The sequence below is a fragment of the Calypte anna genome, chromosome 15, assembly GCF_003957555.1.
Source record: "Calypte anna isolate BGI_N300 chromosome 15, bCalAnn1_v1.p, whole genome shotgun sequence".
NCBI classification, from domain to species: Eukaryota; Metazoa; Chordata; class Aves; order Apodiformes; family Trochilidae; genus Calypte; species Calypte anna.
In genome coordinates this window covers 2,530,292-2,550,415 of record NC_044261.1, presented here as the reverse complement: position 1 = coordinate 2,550,415, position 20,124 = coordinate 2,530,292, and the positions used below count along the sequence as shown (strand labels likewise).

At 46.9% G+C, this 20,124-nt stretch overlaps 2 protein-coding genes across 7 annotated transcripts in view; one reads left to right on the top strand and one right to left on the bottom strand.

Annotated features, from left to right (window-relative positions):
• The first annotated feature begins 15 nt into the window (after window positions 1-15).
• On the top strand, window positions 16-13,082 carry RNF34 (ring finger protein 34). Of its 5 annotated transcripts, none has more exons than XM_030460718.1 (7): window positions 16-55; window positions 2,871-3,064; window positions 7,017-7,235; window positions 8,743-9,132; window positions 9,455-9,511; window positions 9,750-9,951; window positions 11,302-13,082. In XM_030460718.1, the coding sequence occupies exons 3-7, from the start codon at window positions 7,032-7,034 to the stop codon at window positions 11,487-11,489; spliced, it is 1,041 nt and encodes a 346-aa protein (XP_030316578.1). In that variant the 5' UTR covers window positions 16-55; window positions 2,871-3,064; window positions 7,017-7,031; the 3' UTR covers window positions 11,490-13,082. The 5 variants fall into 5 exon arrangements, with proteins under 5 accessions (XP_030316578.1, XP_030316580.1, XP_030316579.1 ...); XM_030460720.1 differs by having other exon boundaries at window positions 30-55; window positions 2,921-3,064; XM_030460719.1 differs by lacking the exon at window positions 16-55 and adding an exon at window positions 522-540.
• A 357-nt stretch (window positions 13,083-13,439) lies between these two features.
• The window catches only part of KDM2B (lysine demethylase 2B), a 110,558-nt gene continuing 103,873 nt past the window's right edge, over window positions 13,440-20,124 (bottom strand). For both annotated transcript variants that reach the window (XM_030460442.1, XM_030460443.1), the window contains 5 exons: window positions 18,154-18,827; window positions 16,613-16,776; window positions 15,987-16,148; window positions 15,081-15,299; window positions 13,440-14,731 (listed from right to left, as the gene is read on the bottom strand). In XM_030460442.1, coding sequence (XP_030316302.1) covers window positions 14,550-14,731; window positions 15,081-15,299; window positions 15,987-16,148; window positions 16,613-16,776; window positions 18,154-18,827 — 1,401 coding nt within the window. In that variant the 3' untranslated portion in view covers window positions 13,440-14,549. The remainder of the gene's footprint in view (window positions 14,732-15,080; window positions 15,300-15,986; window positions 16,149-16,612; window positions 16,777-18,153; window positions 18,828-20,124) is intronic.

The following is a 20,124-nucleotide window of genomic DNA, read 5'->3' as shown; positions in this document are numbered from 1 at the left end:
CACGATGCCACTGAAGGGCCGGTTGGCGGGCAGCGCTCGGCGGAGACGTTCCGGGGTGAGAAGGTTCCGCGGGGGGACGCGGGAGGGCGGCGGGGATCCCCGCGTTACCGGGGGGATGCTCCGAGCTTCCACAGGCGGTGAAGAGCTACGGGCAGTGGCTGTGTGGGTCGGACACAGCCTGGCATCTCCTGTTGCCCAGCAGCTGGTCACAGCTCCACTGAAATGGCCTCCACTGCCCCTGGGGACAGCACCCAAACCGTGGGCTGGGAGGGTTTGGGAACTTCTGCCATGGAAAAACCCAGGAGAGGATTTTCTGGGATACTTGGGAGAGCGGTTATGCCCCGGTGAGAGCGTTTCCTTGGAGAGGACTGGGAAGTGAATTCACTCCCCTTGATGGGACTCCTGACGCATGGGTTGTGTTGGGATAGGGCTCGTTCCACACATCAGTTTTTATTTTCTCAGTAATCCGTTGAAATACTTCATGAAGGCGTTATGGTCCCAGAGAAAACACTCCAGTTATTATCACTGTTCTCATTTTTGGTAAGTGAGAGCAAAACAAAACTCAGTGTTAATGTACATCTGCCTGGCCCTGGGGGTTTTGGATGATTCCTTCTGATTCATCCTGGGGGTGGTGAGAGGAGGAGGGAAATCAAGCGTGGAGTAATTTTCTAGAATATTTATATTTTAGAAACTAAATGTTGTAGTTCCTCGCTGCTGGCACAGTTAATGATGGCTTCCTAGGCCTCAGTGAACTTCAGCACTCATTGAACAAGAGCTGAACAGAAAACCCTGCAATAGAAACGTGCAATAACCACAGTGATCACCTTACAAAGGTCAATTAATGACATTTCCTGAAAATAACTAATGGTGGCTGGGGCAGAAACCCTGAAATGGCTGAATGGCTTGGCAGGGAGGGGCTGGAAATGAGATAAAGGCTGAGCTGCAGCTGATGTGTGTGGAACTTGGAGGAAAAAAAAGGAAATAAGAGACATCTGCTCCTGACATTTCCCTGCAGTGCTCTGAAGCCAACGTGCAGACGCTGCCAAAGTCCCTCAGTATGTGCTGTGGCTTCAGAGTATTTAAATAAACTCACAGACGTATAAAAACAGCCCCCAAAATAAGCAGCAAGGGTGGTTTTGGTCTTGTAAAAAGTAATCTTTTATCGTGCCTAAAAGAGGCTGAGGCCCCCAGTACCACACCTGAGCATCTGGAGCATGAAGTGTCCCCTGGGTGGGTGTGGGGATCCCTCCTGCAGTGCTGCCTCTGTTACCTGAAAACCTGAGAGGCAGAAATCCCAGAGCACTGCTGTGCAGCAGGAATTCTAGAAAGATCCTCCCTGTAAATATTAATGCTGAAATTTCCAATTAAATCTTGATTAATTTTATTTTTTTTTAAACATTACTGTACATTTTTTACAACTAGTTACATCAGAACCTAATTAATATTCCCAGAGAGAATCAAATCTCTACCTCACTCCCTTGTGCTGTGTAGAACCTTGGGGGATTACCCAGCTCCAGTGAGCCACCACCATTTCTTATTTCAAGGCAGAAGTAAAGGGGACATCTAGCATTAAGAGATTTAAATCTTTTAATGCTTCTTTGGCACAATCCTGCAGGCTCAGTCAGGGCAAGTCTTTTATTAACAGAGCCTCTGCAAGTGCTTCTTTTCAGCCTCAGAGGAGTCCCTGGTTTAAAAACAATCGACATGGTTACAATTTAGAGACATTAATCCATCCCCAGTGATCTGGAATCACATGTTGGGAATGTGATTCATCAAGATCTGCCCAAACGAAGGTGGGAATGGCAAGTGCAGCTGCCAGCACAGTCACCAGATCTCAGCTCCCTCAGGCCCACGTTAGTCCCTGAAACATCTGTGTTTGGGAGGATCACTTGCTGGCAAGTCCCCAGCAGAGCTGAAGGAAAAAATGTAGGTTTTGCTCAGTTTGGCTCATCTGTGGGACTGAGGTTTTATGCAGCACAAGGAGCTCACATGTTTTAATGTAAGAATATTTAAAAAAAAAAAAAAATCTGTGTGATTTTTATCTCTTCAGGGATGACCCTCTAAATTGATAGAATTTAAGTGACACATAAGTTTAAAAAAAACACTAAGTGTACTGATACTTCTTGAGATGTCTCAGAGCAACCTCTTGCATGAGCAATGTGGGAAATTTGCCATTGCTTGTTCCAACATTGTACTCCCAGGGTTTTCTATTATTTTTTTCAGTTGTTTTGACTAAAATGTCAAGCTATTAATGGGGTAAAAGGGGACATTTTGTTTATTAAATCATCTAAATGTTCATAGCACATTATGAGCTTCTTGAATGTAAGCATTTCCAAAAAGAGATTACTTATTGAATTTAGATGAGGTGTCAGTTCAAATCCAGAAGTTCAGCTGCACAAAGTGTCTGCTCCTGATGCTAAAGCTGCCAAGGCTGTGCCATTCTCATGGCAATGTACATACTTACTTTTTTTTTGGCTCACTTATTGCATCTGACTTGCTCCAAAAATAGAACCAACCTTTTGTGTGGGGAAACTTGATTTCTGGCTAAAATTTATTTTCAGCTGCTTTTGCCTGCTCCTCTTTTTGGCAATATCCTCCTTTGTTCTTGGCCCTGGGTGCTCTTCTGTAAAGCTTTCCTCAAGAGTCAGTTTGCACTGTTGCTGTTTTAAAAATGGCATCTAGTGGTTAAAAGCCTTAATTTCTTACAACCTATGATTATTTCTTTTTAATATATCCTACCCATAGCATAGAGGAAATAACAGCACCTAGAAGCTAGCGGGAAGTGGAATTTTAAATAATAAACCTTTTAAATAATAAACCTTTTAAATAATAAACCTTAAATAATAAACCTTATTTTCTGTTACTTAAAGGTTTCCACCGGAGGGCTGGGTAGAATTATCAGCACTTTGGCTCTTTACAGGACCCAGGATTCTCATTCTCCTTGTGACCACCCCGGGGCTGAGGCACCCCGAGCCCTGCACCCCGTTACCAGCCCCGGTCACAGGAAGGGCTGCGCGCCTGCTCAACTGCACAGCAACAAACCAACCCAACGCGAAACTATGAGGTAAAACTTCTCTCTTATTCCAGTGACATCATCACTTACGCACTTACAGCTCTCTGCGCCCTCTTTTTTCCCTGTTTCAGGGGTATTTTCAACACCCCCCCCCCCAGCCCGCGGAACCTCCGTTCCCGCCCCCGCCTGCACACAGGCGTTTCCTCTGCTCCCATTGGCTCCGCCCGCTGTCTGTCACAGCGATCAGCCAATGGCGTGCGGCGCGGCGGGAAAGCCCGCCCTCCGTGAGGCGGCCCGTTGCGGCGGCGGGCGGGGTGAGGCGGGGCGGGGGCTCGGCCGGAGAGGGGAGGGGAGGGGGGGGTGGCGGCACCGGGAGTCGCCGCGGCCGACGGCTCCCGGTTGAGGCGAGGCGAGGGCGGTGGAGGAAGCGGTGCGAGTGGCGGTGGTGAAGCGGCCATGAAGGTGAAGAGGGGTGGAGTTGGGGGGTGGGGGTGTCCTCCAGCTGCGAGCGCGTCTTTCTCCTTCGCTGAGGGGAGGGGGGCGAACCGGCGCGTGACGGGGCCGGGACCCCGGTGGGCCGGACCGCCCCTCCCTTCCTCCCTCCTCGCCTCAGGCCTCACAGCCCGGCCGCGATCGCTGTCCCTCCCTGGGCCTGTCCCGTTACCGAGGGACTCCCGGATCCCGTTGCGAGGAGTCCCGGAGCCCTGCACTGACTCAGCAGCCGGGCAGGGCCTGGAGCCACCGCCTGAGGCGGGCCCGGCCCCCGCCCGTCTCCACACTCCGCGGCCGATCCTTGCCGGCGGCTGAAGTGCTGGCAGGGCTCCGAACGGGACGGAGCCGGGCTCGGGGCGGTGCGTGTGGGGGGTTGGGCCTGTGAGGGGGGCGGTGGTTGGGAGGCAGCCCCCGCCGGGACGGTGGGAACGGGGGGTACGGCCGGGGGTGGGGGTCCCGCTCCCCAAAGGAGCTTCTCCGCGTCTGAGGTTGTCGTTGTGCTTTCGGGTCAGGGCTTGAGGGTTGTGGTGACCCTGCTCGGTGGGTTCCGAGGAGGGTTCGATCCCTGAAGAACCCCCTCAGGATGGATGTAAAGGCGAAATTTCAGCTGGGGGGGAAAAAATTAGAAAATCCCTCCTGCTGCTCAGCTGTTGGTCTGCCTGCTTTGATAAGCACATCCTGCTTGCACAGGAGCAGCGTGCAGCCTCCCAGCTTCGTGGGGTGGGTGTCTGTCTGAAGTGAAATTCTCATCAGGTTGCCAGATGTCCTTAAAGCCAGAAAACGAGCAAAGAAGTTCAAATGGAGTATTTTGCCCCTATAGGATGCACATAGGGCATGGAGAGGGAAGGTAGATGATGGCAGCTTGTGAGAATATGGCAGGACTGAGTGATGTAGTTGAAAAGAGTTTGCAGAAATTGTCAAAATTCTAATGAATTCTTGAGGGAGTTTTTGTTTTACCGTGTCTCATTTGTGTCTTGTCTTGGTCCTTTTTAGTGTGGCCTGATTTCTTTTACTGAGTAATATGAAGGGTCTAGACAGTGTAATTCAATTATCTGTTGATGACACTTAGTGCACAAAGAATCCAGAGCTGACTTAGGTTAAGGAGAAGATTAATGGTGCCCACATGGTCTTACTTTTTGCTTTAAAATAACTGAATGCTTGGCAGTAAGTGTACAGAGATTTCTTGTTTGATAGTAACAATGTTCTTGTATCCAAAATGGGTAACAAAACCTCCCTAAGTATAATTCATTTAGCTTTGAAGGTGAGGTCTGAAAAGTTGTTAAAGGCTCTTGAATAAAATAAATCTAGAGAAGCAGGTGTTAAGCTATGGGGTTGTGGTGGCAGCTCTGTTACACCCTTCACTGTGTGTGTCCTGCTGCTGTGGTGACCCCCTGAAAAAAACCTAGTAATAGAATGAAACAAGTTGAACTCAGTCAGACCCTTTGGGTTCCTTGCTTTATTTTCCTGTTATTTGTATGAGGCTGTTTTTAAATCTTACAAATACAAAACTACCTTTCTGCTACTGATAACTTCCCCTGAAGATGAGAAAGAAAATATTTTTTCTGAAGTCCCAAGTTTTCCTTCTTGGAACTCTCTTAGATTCAATCATTGTGTGTAATTTACTTCTGAAAAGTTAATCATGCCTAATAAACTAGGATAATTATGCAGAGCTTGTTTTCTATAGGGAAAATGAATATTGATGTGTTTATTGATCTGTTTATCACTGAGAATCAGAAAACCAGTCACAGTTTGGTGATAGTTTAATGATTGTCACTGAAGCCTGGTGACAGGCCAGGCAGGCTCCAAGCCCACGGTGTCTCTGGGAGTGCAGCCCCATGCTGCCTGTGCCTTGGCTGGGGCTCAGGGGAGGGCTGCAGGAGTTCATCCCCCTGCAACTCCCTTTGCAGGAAGCTTAGGAAGATTTTCTCCCCTGTGTGCAGTGCCCACAGCATGGAGGATTTTTATTATGCCTGGGCTGAACTTTGCTCTTGAAATACCTGTGAAATTACAGCAGTGAGTTTCATTTGTTGCACTTTCATTCGTTGTTACTTTGCACTGTGTTGCCTGTTGTGCAGCTGAGAAGCAAAATGACCCTGCTTGACATTTTGCTGTATTGCAGCACTTTGAATGTCAGCTTACAACAGTAAAAGTGAAATACCAGGTTTGTGTAGGTTGGAGGGATGCTTTTGATCTTCCACACTTAGGGGCAATTACATGAAGGTTGTTGAACGTGTTTGGTCCCTTGGCATTGTTTCTTAGGGCTTCTTTTTAAAGCAGAGTGAAGACTTTCTGCTTACCCCTTGTGGTTTGAAAGGAGAGGCTCTGGTATAGCCCCAGATATTGTGCTAAGTTCCCACATATGTAACAGGAATGTGTTTGGTTCAGGGGAGATGTGCAGTTTCACACAGAAATCAGTTTAGTTACTACAGGAATTATTGAACCATCATTACTGAGCTAAAATGCATGTTCGGGTTGGTTTAGGGTTTGCAGTCAGAACTACAAGTCTCAAAATCAATTATTTTATGTCTTCATGCTTTGGAGGGGAAAGAGAAACAAAAAAAAGCTGTGCTGGAATGAAAACCAGACCAGTTCTAACCAGAAAAAAGTATGAAAAAAAAAGTTATGTTTTAAGGAAGTCATACCACTCAGCTTCCTTCCAGAAAGAACCTGATGCAATTTTCTTTGCTTCTTTTTTTTTTTTTTTTTTTTTTTTAAAGTAGGTTTCAGTGAGCCACATGACAGTTATTAAACATGTGACCTGAACAACTTGGAGTCCAAATTCCGACCTTAAGTAGAATTTGCACTTTTGATAGGGAATCTAGTGCCAAAGGCTTTCAGGGACAAAAAGCAGCAATTTATTTATGCATTTACAAATTTTTTTGTTGTGTTTTGAAATCTGATTGAATGACTCAAAGTTGAAATGCAATCAGTACAGGATAAGTTCATTTAGAGTTATTTTTTGTCAGACCTTTTGGTAAGATAACAGAAGAGCAATTTCAGAGGGGTCAAGAAAAACATTTCCCTCTTGGAGAGACTGGACCATAAGTGGTTTCTAACAAAGATAAGTTAATTTGAAGACCCAGAAGCAGTTTTTTTAAGAGATTTTTATTGTGAGGCATATAAGAGCTGGCTTAGTTCTGGAGAAGATCCTGCTGGGGACAGGTCTGCACTAACTGTGACCACTTTTTGTCTTAGTGCCTCTCATCATTTCAGGTTTTGCCCCTCATAAGGACTGCCTGTTAGACTCTTCTTTGCTCTGCTGCTGCTTTACCTCCTCCAATTCCTGACCCTTTTTGTGGGGAACTCTGTCAGAAAAGGAGTTGTGAAAATGAGCCTCTGGGAAGCAAATCTTCCCTACTCCGGTTTGGAGATGGTTGGGCAGTGACAGCCACTGGAATGCTGAATTCCTGGTGCTCTGAGCACTCACGTGCTTTGGGGATGATGACAGATGGAGTGAAGACCGGGGCTTTCAGTAACTCATTTCCTTGGTTTGCTTTGTGAATGTTTTCAGGCGGGAGCTACTTCCATGTGGGCTTCCTGCTGTGGGTTGCTGAATGAAGTCATGGGCACCGGGGCCGTCCGTGGTCAGCAGGCTGGCTTTGGGGGAGGTGCTGGCCCCTTCCGATTCGCACCAAACACAGACTTCTCCGCCTATCAGTCTCCAACCGCAGCGGGCACTAACATCGTTTGCAAAGCCTGTGGACTTTCCTTTTCGGTTTTTAGGAAAAAAGTGAGTATTCTGTATTAATAATGTTTCTACTCATACAAACTAATCTGTAGGCACGCTGGGAGATGAGTGTGTATTTCCTGTAGATAAGGAAACTCCAGGCAGAGAGCCAGGGAAGGGAGTAAATTCTGAGGTCACAGGAAATTAATGTCAGGCAGGATTAGAAGTTAAGAGGTCTGATGTTCATTAATCAGTGACACATTGGAATCGGTCTGACCTAAAAATTAGCAGATTCTAGTTTGTCAGATAAGTCTTTTAGCTTCAGAATTGTGAATATTAAAACAAATCTGGTTTTGAAGATGATACCAAACAGGAGTGGCTGGGTACTGGAATGAAGAAACCAGATGATGGAAAGGCTCAAACCTCACAATGTATTTTCACAGCTTCTGTGAAATACTCATGTAATTTTGTTTCCTAACCAAGAGTAGTTGTCTTAAACACCATTGCACTCCAACAACCTCTTCATTTGGAGGCAGGTTGGGGGGTTAATGCAGATAAATAAAATTGAGATAGTTTGTATTATTTCTGTGTATCATGACTGTCCAGCATCATGACATTGTCCACTCAGTGACCTAATTCTCTGCAACTCATTTGGCTAAACTTGAAGCCTCTCTTCTCAGTTTGTGTGTTCAGTTTTCCCCTTCCTATGTGTCCTGTTGTTTGTGTGGCAAAAACTTTGCTGTGTAGGGATTTTTTCTGAAGCCAATCTTAATTGACTAAAATCCTGAAAAACTTGAGAAGTTTGGATTTGTCCACAGCAGATGAGATGAATATCTAAAATCACTGCTGAAAGACTTGCCTGTTTGAGATTTTGTGTGTTGTAGTGAGGCTACTGAACAAAGCTCTCTTCAGAAGTGATGCCTGGGTACTGGGGAGTGCTTACCCACCATGTGATTCATCACATTTAAGGCCTACTTTGAATTATTTGAATCAATGGAGGAAGAAAAATGTTTAAAGTTTGGGGATTATATCAGTTTTTACACACGTGAAGAGAGGGAGTGATATTTAGTATCTTCAAGAGTATTTTAACATACCATACATTTATCTGACTTTGAATTCTATCTATTGCCTATACCACAACTCAAATGCTTTATTCATTTGTTTATTCACAATGTTTTTTCATTGAAACCTCAAATGATCTGGCAAAAGTGATGGACTCCCTTGGAACACCTGCACAACTGTCTGATGGGGCAGTTTTCTAGACTGAAACCCTAAAAACAATGCCCAAATCAGTGGTGGAAAGATCAATAGTAAATCACATAGCTTGGAGAAGGAAAGAGCAGGGTCTGGATTTGTTTTCTGTGACATGCAGCTGAATGTGTAGTGAAATGAGGCAGCCAGGTGCCACTAATTGCCAGGTAGTGGGCATGAGCTTGTGTTAAGCCCACCTGTGCCTGATTAGGGTGGGCCCCAACTGCGCATGAGCAGGACCAGGGGCCAATAAAAGGTACAATTAGTGGCACCTGGTTGTCTCATTTCACTACATGAATACTTTTCATTTTCTCCTCAGCATGTGTGTTGTGACTGCAAGAAGGATTTTTGCTCAGTTTGCTCAGTCTCCCAAGAGAACCTCCGAAGATGTTCCACTTGTCACTTGCTGCAGGAAACAGCCTTCCAGCGGCCTCAGTTAATGAGACTGAAAGTCAAGGATCTGCGTCAGTACCTGATTCTCAGAAACATACCAACAGATACCTGCAGAGAGAAGGAAGATCTGGTGGATCTTGTGCTGTGCCACCACGGATTGGGGGCAGAGGAGGGGATGGACGCTGGCAGCTTGCATTCCTCACGCTCACAGACTTCGGGGTTTTTTACTCATCCCTTTTCCATGTCCGTTTCGGTGTCGTCCCAAGGAGAACTTGCAAACAGAAGGGGAAGCACAGGAAGTGGAACAGCCTTACGGGTACAATAATTAACATGTGGTTTATGGTGTATCATTGTTTTTAAAGTATTTTAAGTATCAATTGGTGCAGTTCAGGGCAGCAGGAAAAAATGCCTTTTGTATCTGTCACCTGGAAACAGAAAGGTGACCAGGTAAGATTACTAGTTTAGAGTAACTAGGGTTTACTAGGTGTTTAAACTAGGGTTTAGAGGTGACTTAATTTGATGACTGGAAGCAACTGAAACTTCAGTGTGTCATTGTTGCCTGTGAGCAGTTCAGTACAGAGGAAAATATATGAAGGGATAATGTATTTTGTTCCTGATGAGTTTCATTTTGTACACAGGGACAAACGGAAACATCTTCTATAAATAACGAAGAAGAAGAAAGTGCAGAAGAGCAGGTGAGAGATGAACTGTCCAAAGAATTAATTTTTTGGCATGTGACACCCTGAAGTGTTTAGATCTCCATCAGCATTCATGATCCCACTCTAGTTCTTTCAGAACTAGGAGTGTCTAGCAGTGAATACCTGTATGTGCTTGTTGTGAAATAATAAAGCTTCAGCCAAGCTTAATGTAGCACCACATCTGGTGCTCTGAGCTTAGCAGGACAGTTTAAAACAGAGCATTGATGTGTTTCAGACCCCTGGATTGTCCAGAAAACGAGCGAGGGCATCTTTGTCTGATATCTCAAGTCTGGAAGACATTGAAGGATTGAGCGTTCGGCAGCTGAAGGAAATACTTGCCTGTAACTTTGTCAACTACTCCGGATGCTGTGAAAAATGGGAACTTGTGGAAAAAGTGAGCAGACTGTACAGGGAGAGTGAAGAAAACCACAAGACACGTAGGTTTCTACTTAACTGTCACTTTCTTGAAAATACTTGTTTTCTGGTTTCCATGTGGTTCTGACAACAGGACTTGGTATCTCATTCGGCCTGCTCAGCTGAGGCAGCTGGGAAGTGGGTTTTAAGGTGCATCTAGAGTAGCTGAACATTGTTCTAGTGAGCAAATGCAGCTTTCTAGGATTGTGCTGGGTTTTCTGAGACTTTTTTCCAAAGCTTTGGGAGCTCAGCTTTCACAGTGAAGGTAAAATTGCACAACTGAGAACCGGTTCCTCAGCAAACGTGAAACTTGGCACTTGTGTGTCCTTTATTAGGTTTCACAAGGCATCAGTCAGAGAGCAGCTCAGTAGCTGTCAACAGATCAGAGCAATTCAGGTCTTTTGCTGTGGTGCAGAATTAAGTTAGAGTGGCAAAAGCCCAAGTGGTTGGGTCTCAGTCCATCTTTCCACAATGGGGTGGTTCTGTGGCTTGCAGCCCAGTGACTGGTATTCTTCTGGAGCTTTTCACTGGTTGGTTCCTGTGCACAAAGTACCAGCTGAGGAACAACTTTTTTTATGTCATTACCAGCTTGGAAAAGTCCTGCCTGGCTCATCATGGCTGCACCCAGGAGTCAGGCTGTAAAGAACAGGGGACTGTGGTGGCTGGAAAACTTTGTAGCCCTGCAGGGCCAGATTGTGCCGATTTCCACTGCAGCCACTCTATTAATTGGGTGAAATAATCAGCTAACAGGGGTGGAGAAGGATTGCAAGGGGACTTTTAGTCAAAGTTTGGTTTAAGTAAGACTTGGTTTGGTCGTAAATGAGAACTGAAACCCAGTCTGAAATCATGCTTTTAAATTATGATTTTTTTTAATTATTTTTTCCAAAAATGGTCTGAGGGAATGTTTGGTTATCAATGGGTATGTTTTCTATTTGCAATGCATCTGAACAGGTTTTTTTCCTTAGCTCTGCCATCTTTATGGCCAACTTAACCCTTCCACTTTTTAGTCTGCCTTAGTACTGTGTTTAATTTTCTGAGGAAAACATCCTGCCAGACAAGGTAAGCTCAGTGATGGAAAACCAACACGTGCTGAATTTTAACCCAGCAGGTTATTTCACAGGCATCATGTTCTCAACTAAAAAAGGTCTCAAGTTAAAGAATGACACCAAGGATTGGATGTTCACTTCAGGGGCTTTCTAGTTTGTTTTTCTTTGAAGAAATACAGATTCTTAGCTAGAGGTTGAAGTGTACAAGGAGCAGCACTACTTCATGCTGATTTATCTCTCTGCTATATCAGTGGTTGCCTGGACTGGAACTTAACAGGTTCTCCGGGGCTGGAATGCATGACCTCCCTCCCTCTCTCTTGCTTTCAGAGGGTGAGAAGATGCAGCTGAATGACAACGATGACAACCTGTGTCGGATCTGCATGGATGCTGTCATTGACTGTGTCCTGCTGGAGTGTGGCCACATGGTCACCTGCACCAAGTGTGGCAAGAGGATGAGCGAGTGCCCCATCTGCCGCCAGTACGTTGTACGGGCTGTGCACGTCTTCAAATCCTAAACCAAGACCAAAAAAGGATTTTACAGTCATCCCTCCAGCAGTGCTCAACCCCGGGGCACAAGTCAGCTTAGTTCTCAACAAATAACATTCTGAACAGCAGGATTTAGGTGTTTGGGGAACATTTTTTTCTATAGCACACTGAGCGTGGCAGTGGGGCAGTCTGACACGATGCTTGTGTACAGTAACAGCGCTGCCTGACTCGCCTTATGAATCCACAAACTGTTTGAGTCAAACTGTTTACAGCAGTTCTTGCTCTCTTCTGAAGAATATCACCTCGAATGACTGTACCCAGCACTTGGCCAGTGGTCACACACCACCTCTGCTTGACAGTACTAGCATCTTACCTTGTCTAGCCTCTTAGAAGCAACAGTTATATCAGTTGAATATTCAGCTTTTATGTCAGTATAGAATGTAACTGTTCTGACACTGTCCCTGAAGCAGTGTTAACAGTATAAAGTATGCCTGTAGGAAGCACTGCCATGAACTGTACCTGCACACAGGCCCTTAAGCAATCCATTTTATGCTGATTGCTTCCTTCTGAATGTCTGACATTGCACAGGGACTGTCTTGGCCCTTCTCTGTACATGTACAGAAAGCTCTCTCGCATCACAGGGCTCTGCCAGGTGGTGTCCAAATAACAATTACTAAGTTTTTGGGTTTTTTTGTTGGGTTTTTTTTTTTTCAGTTTAGGAATAAACTATTTTTTTAAGAAGGGGTATAGTAACCTCCTGGTAGTGTGGTCCTCAATCCACTCCTGCCTCTTGTAACTGTTAACCTGACACGTGATGATTGTACGCCCTGTGCCGACAACCTGATCGTACTGTGAATACCCATCAGGGTCATCCAACTCCCTGCTGCTAACACGTGGAATGTATGTACAGTGTCACCTCCAGCCCCCAGGGCTTCACTGAGGAAAGGAAACAGTCTTGGTTTAAACCCTCCTGCTCACAGGCTCCCAGCCAAGGCTGAGTCACTCTTAACACCCCTCTTCCCTTGGCTGCTGAACCACCCAATGCCAGCAGAAGGGGTGAAGGGCTTCCTGGAGCAAGAATCCAACTGTCCCTGCAGAGTATCTATGAGGGAGAAGGCAAGGAGACAGCAGCAAGAACAGCTTTTAGTCTGGAACAAACTGCCTTGGACTGCCTTCACTGGAAGAAAAAAAAAAAAAAAAGAGGTAAGGGGACCAGACTGTCCCAGCTGATTAGCCAGGGGTGAGCACCAGGAAGTCTGTGTGTGTCTCCTGAGCTCCCCACAAGATAGGGAAGTGCCAGAGCCAGGCAGGGGCTGCAGCACCCCAGACTTCTTACCTCTGCTACATCAGCACTTGCTCTTGGCTTGTAGGTGAAAAAGCTGGCTTGAAAAAGAGAAAGTATCTCCTCCTCCAAATAAAACATGCAGCTTGGAGACACCACTGGTTATTTTTCAGAAGGGAGCAAACCTCTCCATGGCTTTACTTTTTAGAAGTAACTTTTTAATGGTACTTAATTCCTGGTGTCTCTGTTTGGTGGGTAAGCTAATGAAGAAAAACATAACCCTGTGTTATTTCCATGCTGATCATTAGCCACACAAGCTTAATAAAGATTTGTGATGGGCTTTCTTAGCCTCTGTCTCTTTTCTTACCCAGCTGTGGGTTAATCAGCTCAGGCTTTCACATTCTTCTTAAGATATGAAGTGTTCCTCTAGCCTGCTCTGGGCAGGCTCCAGCTTGAGAAAAGCAAATATGTGAATTTTATTCCCTCCTCAGTAAAGATGTGTTGGAATTTATCAACATAGAGGCACAGACCAAAGACTACGTGCTGTCCAAGTGCTTCTTGGGGCACAGCAGGACAGGGAACTTGTTCTCCTCATCCCAGGACTGGAAACCAGCAGCAAACCCAGCTGTAACCCCAGTCCCAGCTTCCTGCCAGAACAACCCAGCAGTGAAACAGAAACCCCCAGAGCCAGCACCTGTTTTTGTACAATTGTTTATACAAATTCAACAAAGGTAAAACTGCATCAGGAAGGTCTACGAAAACAACACAGTACAACAATGGCACTTATGAATGCAGAATTTTACAATCAGGAAATAACCATGTTATAAACCTTAAATGAGAACTCAACTCACACTTCAAAGAAAGAGAGACTACGTTTGACCATTTATTCTACAGCTGGACTCACTGTATAAATTAATTTTATATTGAGTACAAGAGCTCATGCTACAGAGTGAAACCCTCCTAGGTGCAAAAGCTGAAATTGGAATTTTTTTTTTTTTAATTTTGAGAAAAAGGTGATTTCTATACAGATAAAACTTGGCAAAGTGTTTTACTTCAACTATAATTTACACCTTATTTCCACAACATGCTTATGTCACTTCTGAAGTATACAAAGCAGGATATAAACTTCCATTAAAACATGCTTTAAGTTGAAAGTATTAACCTACTTTTCCTGACCTGGGCACGTTTGTAGATAGATACTGTCTACGAAGTATAGGTTAAGTTCTCGCCTACCATAAGTAAAGATAAAAATTGGCAATCAAAACCAAAACACTGGTAATGCATTCAAACATTGCATAAATAATTTTTAAACAATTTTTGTACAAAAATAGTTCTGCATAATGTAAGATGTAACAAAACAAAATGTGTTAAGAAGGCAGAAATGCAGTGCGTGGTCCACTTGAATGACACCAACTTCTTTTTTGTTGTTGTTGTTGTTGTTAAGAAATGAAAAGCAGAAATCAAATTTACACTACCAAGCACATGCTGTGGTACTTTAAATAACAGTATTTCTTGGAGATCAGTCGTCTTCCGGGTGTGAACAATCACCATCAGTAACAGTCGCCTTACGGGTTTGCATAAGAGCCAGTGCAGGACATCCCAGGTAGACTGAATTAGTGGCACAAGTTGAGATTCTTAACATGGGTAGTTTCATGTTGTTCTCTCCTCAACAAGAGTTGTAAAATCCAATCGCAGTATTTTTTATTATTTTTTTTTTCAATATTCCAAGTTCCCAATTGAAAATAAAATCCCTACGTGTTCTTAGTCCCTTCCCCCCCCAGCCCCAGTATTTACAAGTGTCCTTTAACTAACTCAGTTTTTGCAGAAGTTTTTCTTCCACTTGCCCAAAGGGGACACTTACTGACATCTCTGCTATGAACTGCTCACAGCCTTCTTTTGTCACTTGCTTGCAGTACCTCAGGTCGATCTGGCAGATGTTTCCACAACGTTTGAAGTAAGACAGGCACTGGTCAGTGACCTTATTGCAGTCTGATGGGAAAAAAGGAAAAAAAAAGGGTGAGAAATTTACCATCCTGTCCCAGTTTGTTCTCCAGCTTGGGATTGGGGCCGTTTTGCTCCTCCTGTTCTGTGCTGAGGGTGAAATCTCCCATCCAGCCCCTGAGCCCCGAGTGTGTTGTGTAACCCACGAGATAAAGCACAGCACAGCAGCCCTGGAAAACCCCCCGTGGAGGATGAGTGAGGCACACAGGCAGCTGGGAGGCAGCTGAGGGATCACCCCCACCCATCCAGCTGCCGAGCTCCACTTCCACCCGGGAACGCTCCACGCAAGCCTAACGCCACCCACCCACAGGCAACCCCCATCCTCATGCTGCTTTACCTGATAAATTAATTTCTGTTAACGAATCCCGCGTGGTGGTGCCAACCGCGGTCAGCAGGTTGATGGACTGATCCGTCACGTGGTTACAGTAACTGAGGTTGAGTTTGGAGAGCAGGGGCATGTGCCGGATGATCAGCCGCAGGGAAGCGTCCGTGATATCCAGCCCGGCCAGGCGCAGCTCCACGATGTTCCGGAGTTTGCTCCGGTTGTCGATCTGACCTGGGAAGTGGAGGCAAGAGAGGGGGTGACTCCCAGGAGCCTCATGTCAAACATCTGCGGGTCTGTGTGACATGACACACAACGCTGCTGCTGCCCTACGTCAACTTCAGGCACTTTTTGCCTGTCTGGAGCTTTTGTTTTGGAGGGGGACATCGGCAGGAACACTTGGCTATGTTCGGAACAGGCAGGCGGACAGAGCCACCTCCTGGTTTCAAAACTAAAGGGATGAAGAAAATAACTGCAGGGGCCCAGCGGAATGACTAGTCGGGAATAAGCAGTAGGCTGTGCAGTGCATGCCAGAAAGCAGATCTGATTTGCTCAAAATTTCACCTGAGCTGATATCCGGGCGAATGTGGCATGACCCACAGAACTGCTCCTTCCCTGAACTGGGAGAAAGTGTTTCCATACTCTCTAAAGTACACCCGTTGCAGCCTGAAGAGAAGAAAGTCAGACAGAAACCCAGCACAGTGGCTCAGAGGACTACTCAGCAGCCAGAGAACATCACTTGTTACCCAGTGGCTTCCAGGGAGGAGATGTTGCAAGTCACTACTTTGAACACCCAGCACAGCCCAGGACCCTGCTGCTGCCAGCTGCTGGGGGGGTCTCTGCCCGGGGCCTCCGAGGACGGGCAGCAGAACGTGCCACAGATGGCTGGGACAGGTCTCCCGTGCTCCTCCTGCCTGTTACCTGGCCGGTTATCTGTGGGTGGTGACAGGAGGTCTCTCATTTGTGCATCTTTCAGTCCTTCTGCCCACTGCACGTCCAGAGTTCGGAGTAAAGGACAACTGGAACTACAAAGTGCCGACACCGCTATCCACGAGCACCCTGACAGCAGCAGGTCCCGGAGACCTGCAGAGACAGAATGAGCTAAAGCATGTGGCCTGCTCAGAGACACAGCCACATCCAACGTGGGGGAAAAGCCCAGTGCTGCTCTGGCCAATCATCCCACTGCTCCAGGGCAAGCAGGAACCCCTAAACCTCCTCCTGCCCAGCTCTCCATCTCTCCCACCACCTGGAGATTCATTACTGTGGGGGAGAGCAGCCCCTCAACCACCCCCTCCACTTATCACAGGACCAGGGGCACCTCTCGGTGCAGCAGCACCTCTTGACAAAAATCTGCCCCAATTAAATTTCCCCAGCATGTCAAGTAGCCACAATGTAATTAATCTGGGGCTCATTTTAACCCACCTGGTGCTTCATGCCTATGTATCCCCCTAGGATACCCAGATCCCTGCTGGGATTCCTCAGGAGGTTGCAGTTAGATAGAAAGTATTTTTCCAAATTCACTGAAGTGATCAAAGCCCATCACTTACCTGGCAGTCTGTTGATCAGCCAACTCAGCTGCTTTTTAGATATATTTGTCCAGCTAAGATCAAGGGTTACAGGCTGTCTCCTAATAATGCCACTAAGCATAAGTGGAGTGATGGATTTACAATGGTTTAAATCTATTTTGGTCCATAATCTTTTGTCACAGCACCTACCCAAAAAGAAAAAAGCCAACAGCAATTTGACACTGGTTTTGATTTCTTCAGGACTTTAAAAGGTGTCATTAAACAGTAGGGAAAACTGGATGCTAAGGTAAACACCACAACCACCACACATTGCTACATAGGTTTGAAGTTTCTCTCACATATATGCAGTAAAGCATGGGATTATTGCCACAGAACTACAGATTCATTAACAACTCAAGATTCCATTTTAAGTCATCACAGCATTTACTAAAATCAATTTTCTAGCCTCAAGAAAAGCCACACCCCCTGGCTTACCTTTGAAGATAAAGACTGCTTTTCAGTATTACTGTCCTGATTTCTTCAGTGCTTCCTTTATTAAACCCAGTGAATTTTGTAAAACAGATCCCCCCCCTCTCTCTCCTGGCCTCAGTTTTACATTATTCCTGTGCATTTTTACCCTCTCTTTGTGGTTCTTCCAGAGGGAAACAAGCAACAAGTCCAGGTGGGTGTGCAAGATCCTGCCTTTTCCATTTTTCCATTAGAAAATACTACACTTACATGGAAAAGGTATTTACCATCTTTGTGTGACAACAGGGAGCCCATGGAGGAGGGGACATCCCCTTGCACTGAACTATCAACCTCTCAACCTTTCCCTCATTCACCCACTTATTCCACTGTGCCAGAAAGGAGCCTGTTAGGATCTGCCCAGCTGTGTGCACATCCCAGGTAGATTTGAGATGACAGCCAGCAGGAGACTTCACTGCAAGTGCAGAGAAACCCAGAAACGTGTCCAGTGCTGCTGTGCAGTCACCAACCCTGCAGAACCCAGTACTGAACAGACACACAGAGTCAATTAATGAAGATTCCTTCATCAGCTCTGCTGGTGCAGAACACAGGGAATGGGATTGTTCTCCCTGTACCCTCTAGAGGGAAACAATCAGCATGGACCTTCTGAGGAGAACACCGAGGGGCCTGGGAGATCTTCACTGTGCCTCAACAGATATTTAACAGCTGAACTGAGGAAACAATGACATTTACAGCCAGCAGGTCCTGAGGGCAGAACGACACCAGGACTTACCATGACCTAAACTTCCCGTTGCAGCATGCCAGAACATTGTGGTGTCTCTCTCCAGCACAGGCTGCTCCTCTGGGGTGCTACAGCCCTGGCTGGCTGGCACCAGGTCCCACGGGAAAAACTGCCATCTCTGAGAAAGCACCAGAACCCAGGCAATTTCTCTAGACACTGCTGCTCACCCCTTCTACCCCTGCTCCTTGGGCTCAGCAGAGCTCCAGTGCCAACCTGCACACCTCTTCAAGGAGACACAGGTGCCTCCATCACCCACTTCTCTTCCGAGTCCATCCCACCACGCGTTCGGCCCCACTGGGTTCCCCGCCCTCCTTACCATCTGTTCCAGGTCTTGCAAACTCTCATACAGATGCACAAGTCTCTATGACTGAGGTAGCTAAAGACAGCCATCCAGACTTCCCTCTGCATCACGTGGGCAGCCCCATCATCCAGGGGGAGCGAGTCCGGAGGGGGGCTGATGGGAGGGGGCCGGATAACGTGCCGCTCCATCTGGATGCATTTGGGAGGAGAGAGCGAAGGCGGCGGCCGGGTTATCCCCCGAGGGGTGCTCCTCAGGCTGGGGATGAGCTGGTGCCTCAGCTCCCGGGGAGTCCCATTTAACCCTTTGCTGAACCTATGGAGTCTCTCACTGTTGTTCAGAGCACGCTTAGGTTCCTCGTTCTCGCTCTCGGGTTCGGATTTGATGGGTTGGTGGTTCTCATTGGCAAGGCTGTTCTCGGTTTTTTGGATCTCCTGGTTGAGCTCCTTGCTGAGCTCCTTGCTCAGTTCCTTGTTGGGAAGCCGCCTTTTCCGCCTCATCTTGAACTTCTTCTTGTCCCTGGGCTCAGCACCTTCCGTGCTGGGACCTGCGGTGGGCGAGCTGGACCGTGACTGGTCACTGTCCTTGGACCTGGGAGGTGCCTCTGCCAGGTCATCCTCTGGCTCCTGCTTCAGGCGCCGCAGGGGTTTGATCATGGCAGTTCGGTCATCCGGAGCCTTCCACGATCGCCGCTGAAAAGGAAGAGACAAGGGCTGACTGCTGGAGCAAGGATGAATCCAGCAACACCTCACATGCTGATGCTCAGGCACAGGCAGCCCTACCCGGGGGGGTCAGGCTGCTTGCCAGCACCAGGGCACACCCAGCTCACACCAGGGTACACTCCCTGGCCAAAGGTATCAAGTTCAAGTGCCATCACATGGATGAGGAGTCCAGCTACTGGCTCTCTGGACTCCAAGAGAGTGATAAATGCATTTATTCACCATGCATAATCCTGCAGGTTTAAGGGCCTTGCTCATGACACAGCAGACAATTTCTATTCAGAAGATCAGCAGCATATTATAGACAGCAAGCCAGAAGAAACCAGGCTTGGGGCAGCAGGCAAAGCACCTGTCCTGCTTCAACCACTGGCTGATGGACACCGGTGCCCAGTGGCCAAAAGGTCACCTTCTGAAACCTGCCACACAGTCACCACCCCACGCCGTGGCTGTGCTGCTGGGGCTCTTCCTGCTGGATGCTCACAGCCTCGTTTCATGCCATTTCAGCTGCTCCTTTACATCCTGCTAAACCCTGCTCATCTTCTCAAGCTTCCCCCAGCTCTGGTGCACGCAGAGGGGGGAATGTGACAGTTCTGACACACTGCCAGCCCAAGGAGACCTCAGGCTGACACAATCTCCAGCACAAGGAGAGCTGACAGGGGTTAGCTGGCACCTTCCTCCCTGCCCCAGTCACGGCTCATAGCAGCAAACTGCAATTCACCTGCTCACATTCATCAGATCTCTTTGATGTACACCAGATAAAAGCATAAGAGATGGACAAACTAAGAGCAGGGGAGACTTCAAGTCTAATCTGACCACTACAAGCAAGAGAGAAGCCACCAACTGTTCAAATGAAAAGAAGAGATGTGGACTGACAAGAAAAGGTGAACTGCTGTGAACATCAGAAGGTCAGTGCTTTGCAACAAACTAAATGGATCCAGTCAGTGGATGTGCTCCTCTGGTTCAGGCTGTGGTGCACAGCTGAGAAAGCTGATCACTCTCTCTTTAAATTAACATATTATACAGCCAGAGGTCACCACAAGCTAATGACAGGTCAGAGTAAAAAAAAATTACAACACAGATTGCAGTCAGCTTGCAGCATCCTTCACACAGGGTACTGAGGAGTGCTTAAAGGTATCTGACTCCTGTTACTGTGATCAGTCCTGTGTGCCAGGTCACCCCTGGATACTGGGGGTGTCAGCAGGGGACTCTGGGGACATGCTGTGGGACAGGCTGCTGAGGGGCTGTGTGGCAGGGGCAAGAGTCAAGCCTA

Bases quoted from the DNA above. Each gene is read 5' to 3' on its own strand.
- RNF34 (XM_030460717.1), top strand. The intron at 9,512-9,749 runs GTGAGAGATGAA...GATGTGTTTCAG, and splicing joins AAGAAAGTGCAGAAGAGCAG to ACCCCTGGATTGTCCAGAAA. The intron at 9,952-11,301 runs GTAGGTTTCTAC...TCTTGCTTTCAG, and splicing joins TGAAGAAAACCACAAGACAC to AGGGTGAGAAGATGCAGCTG.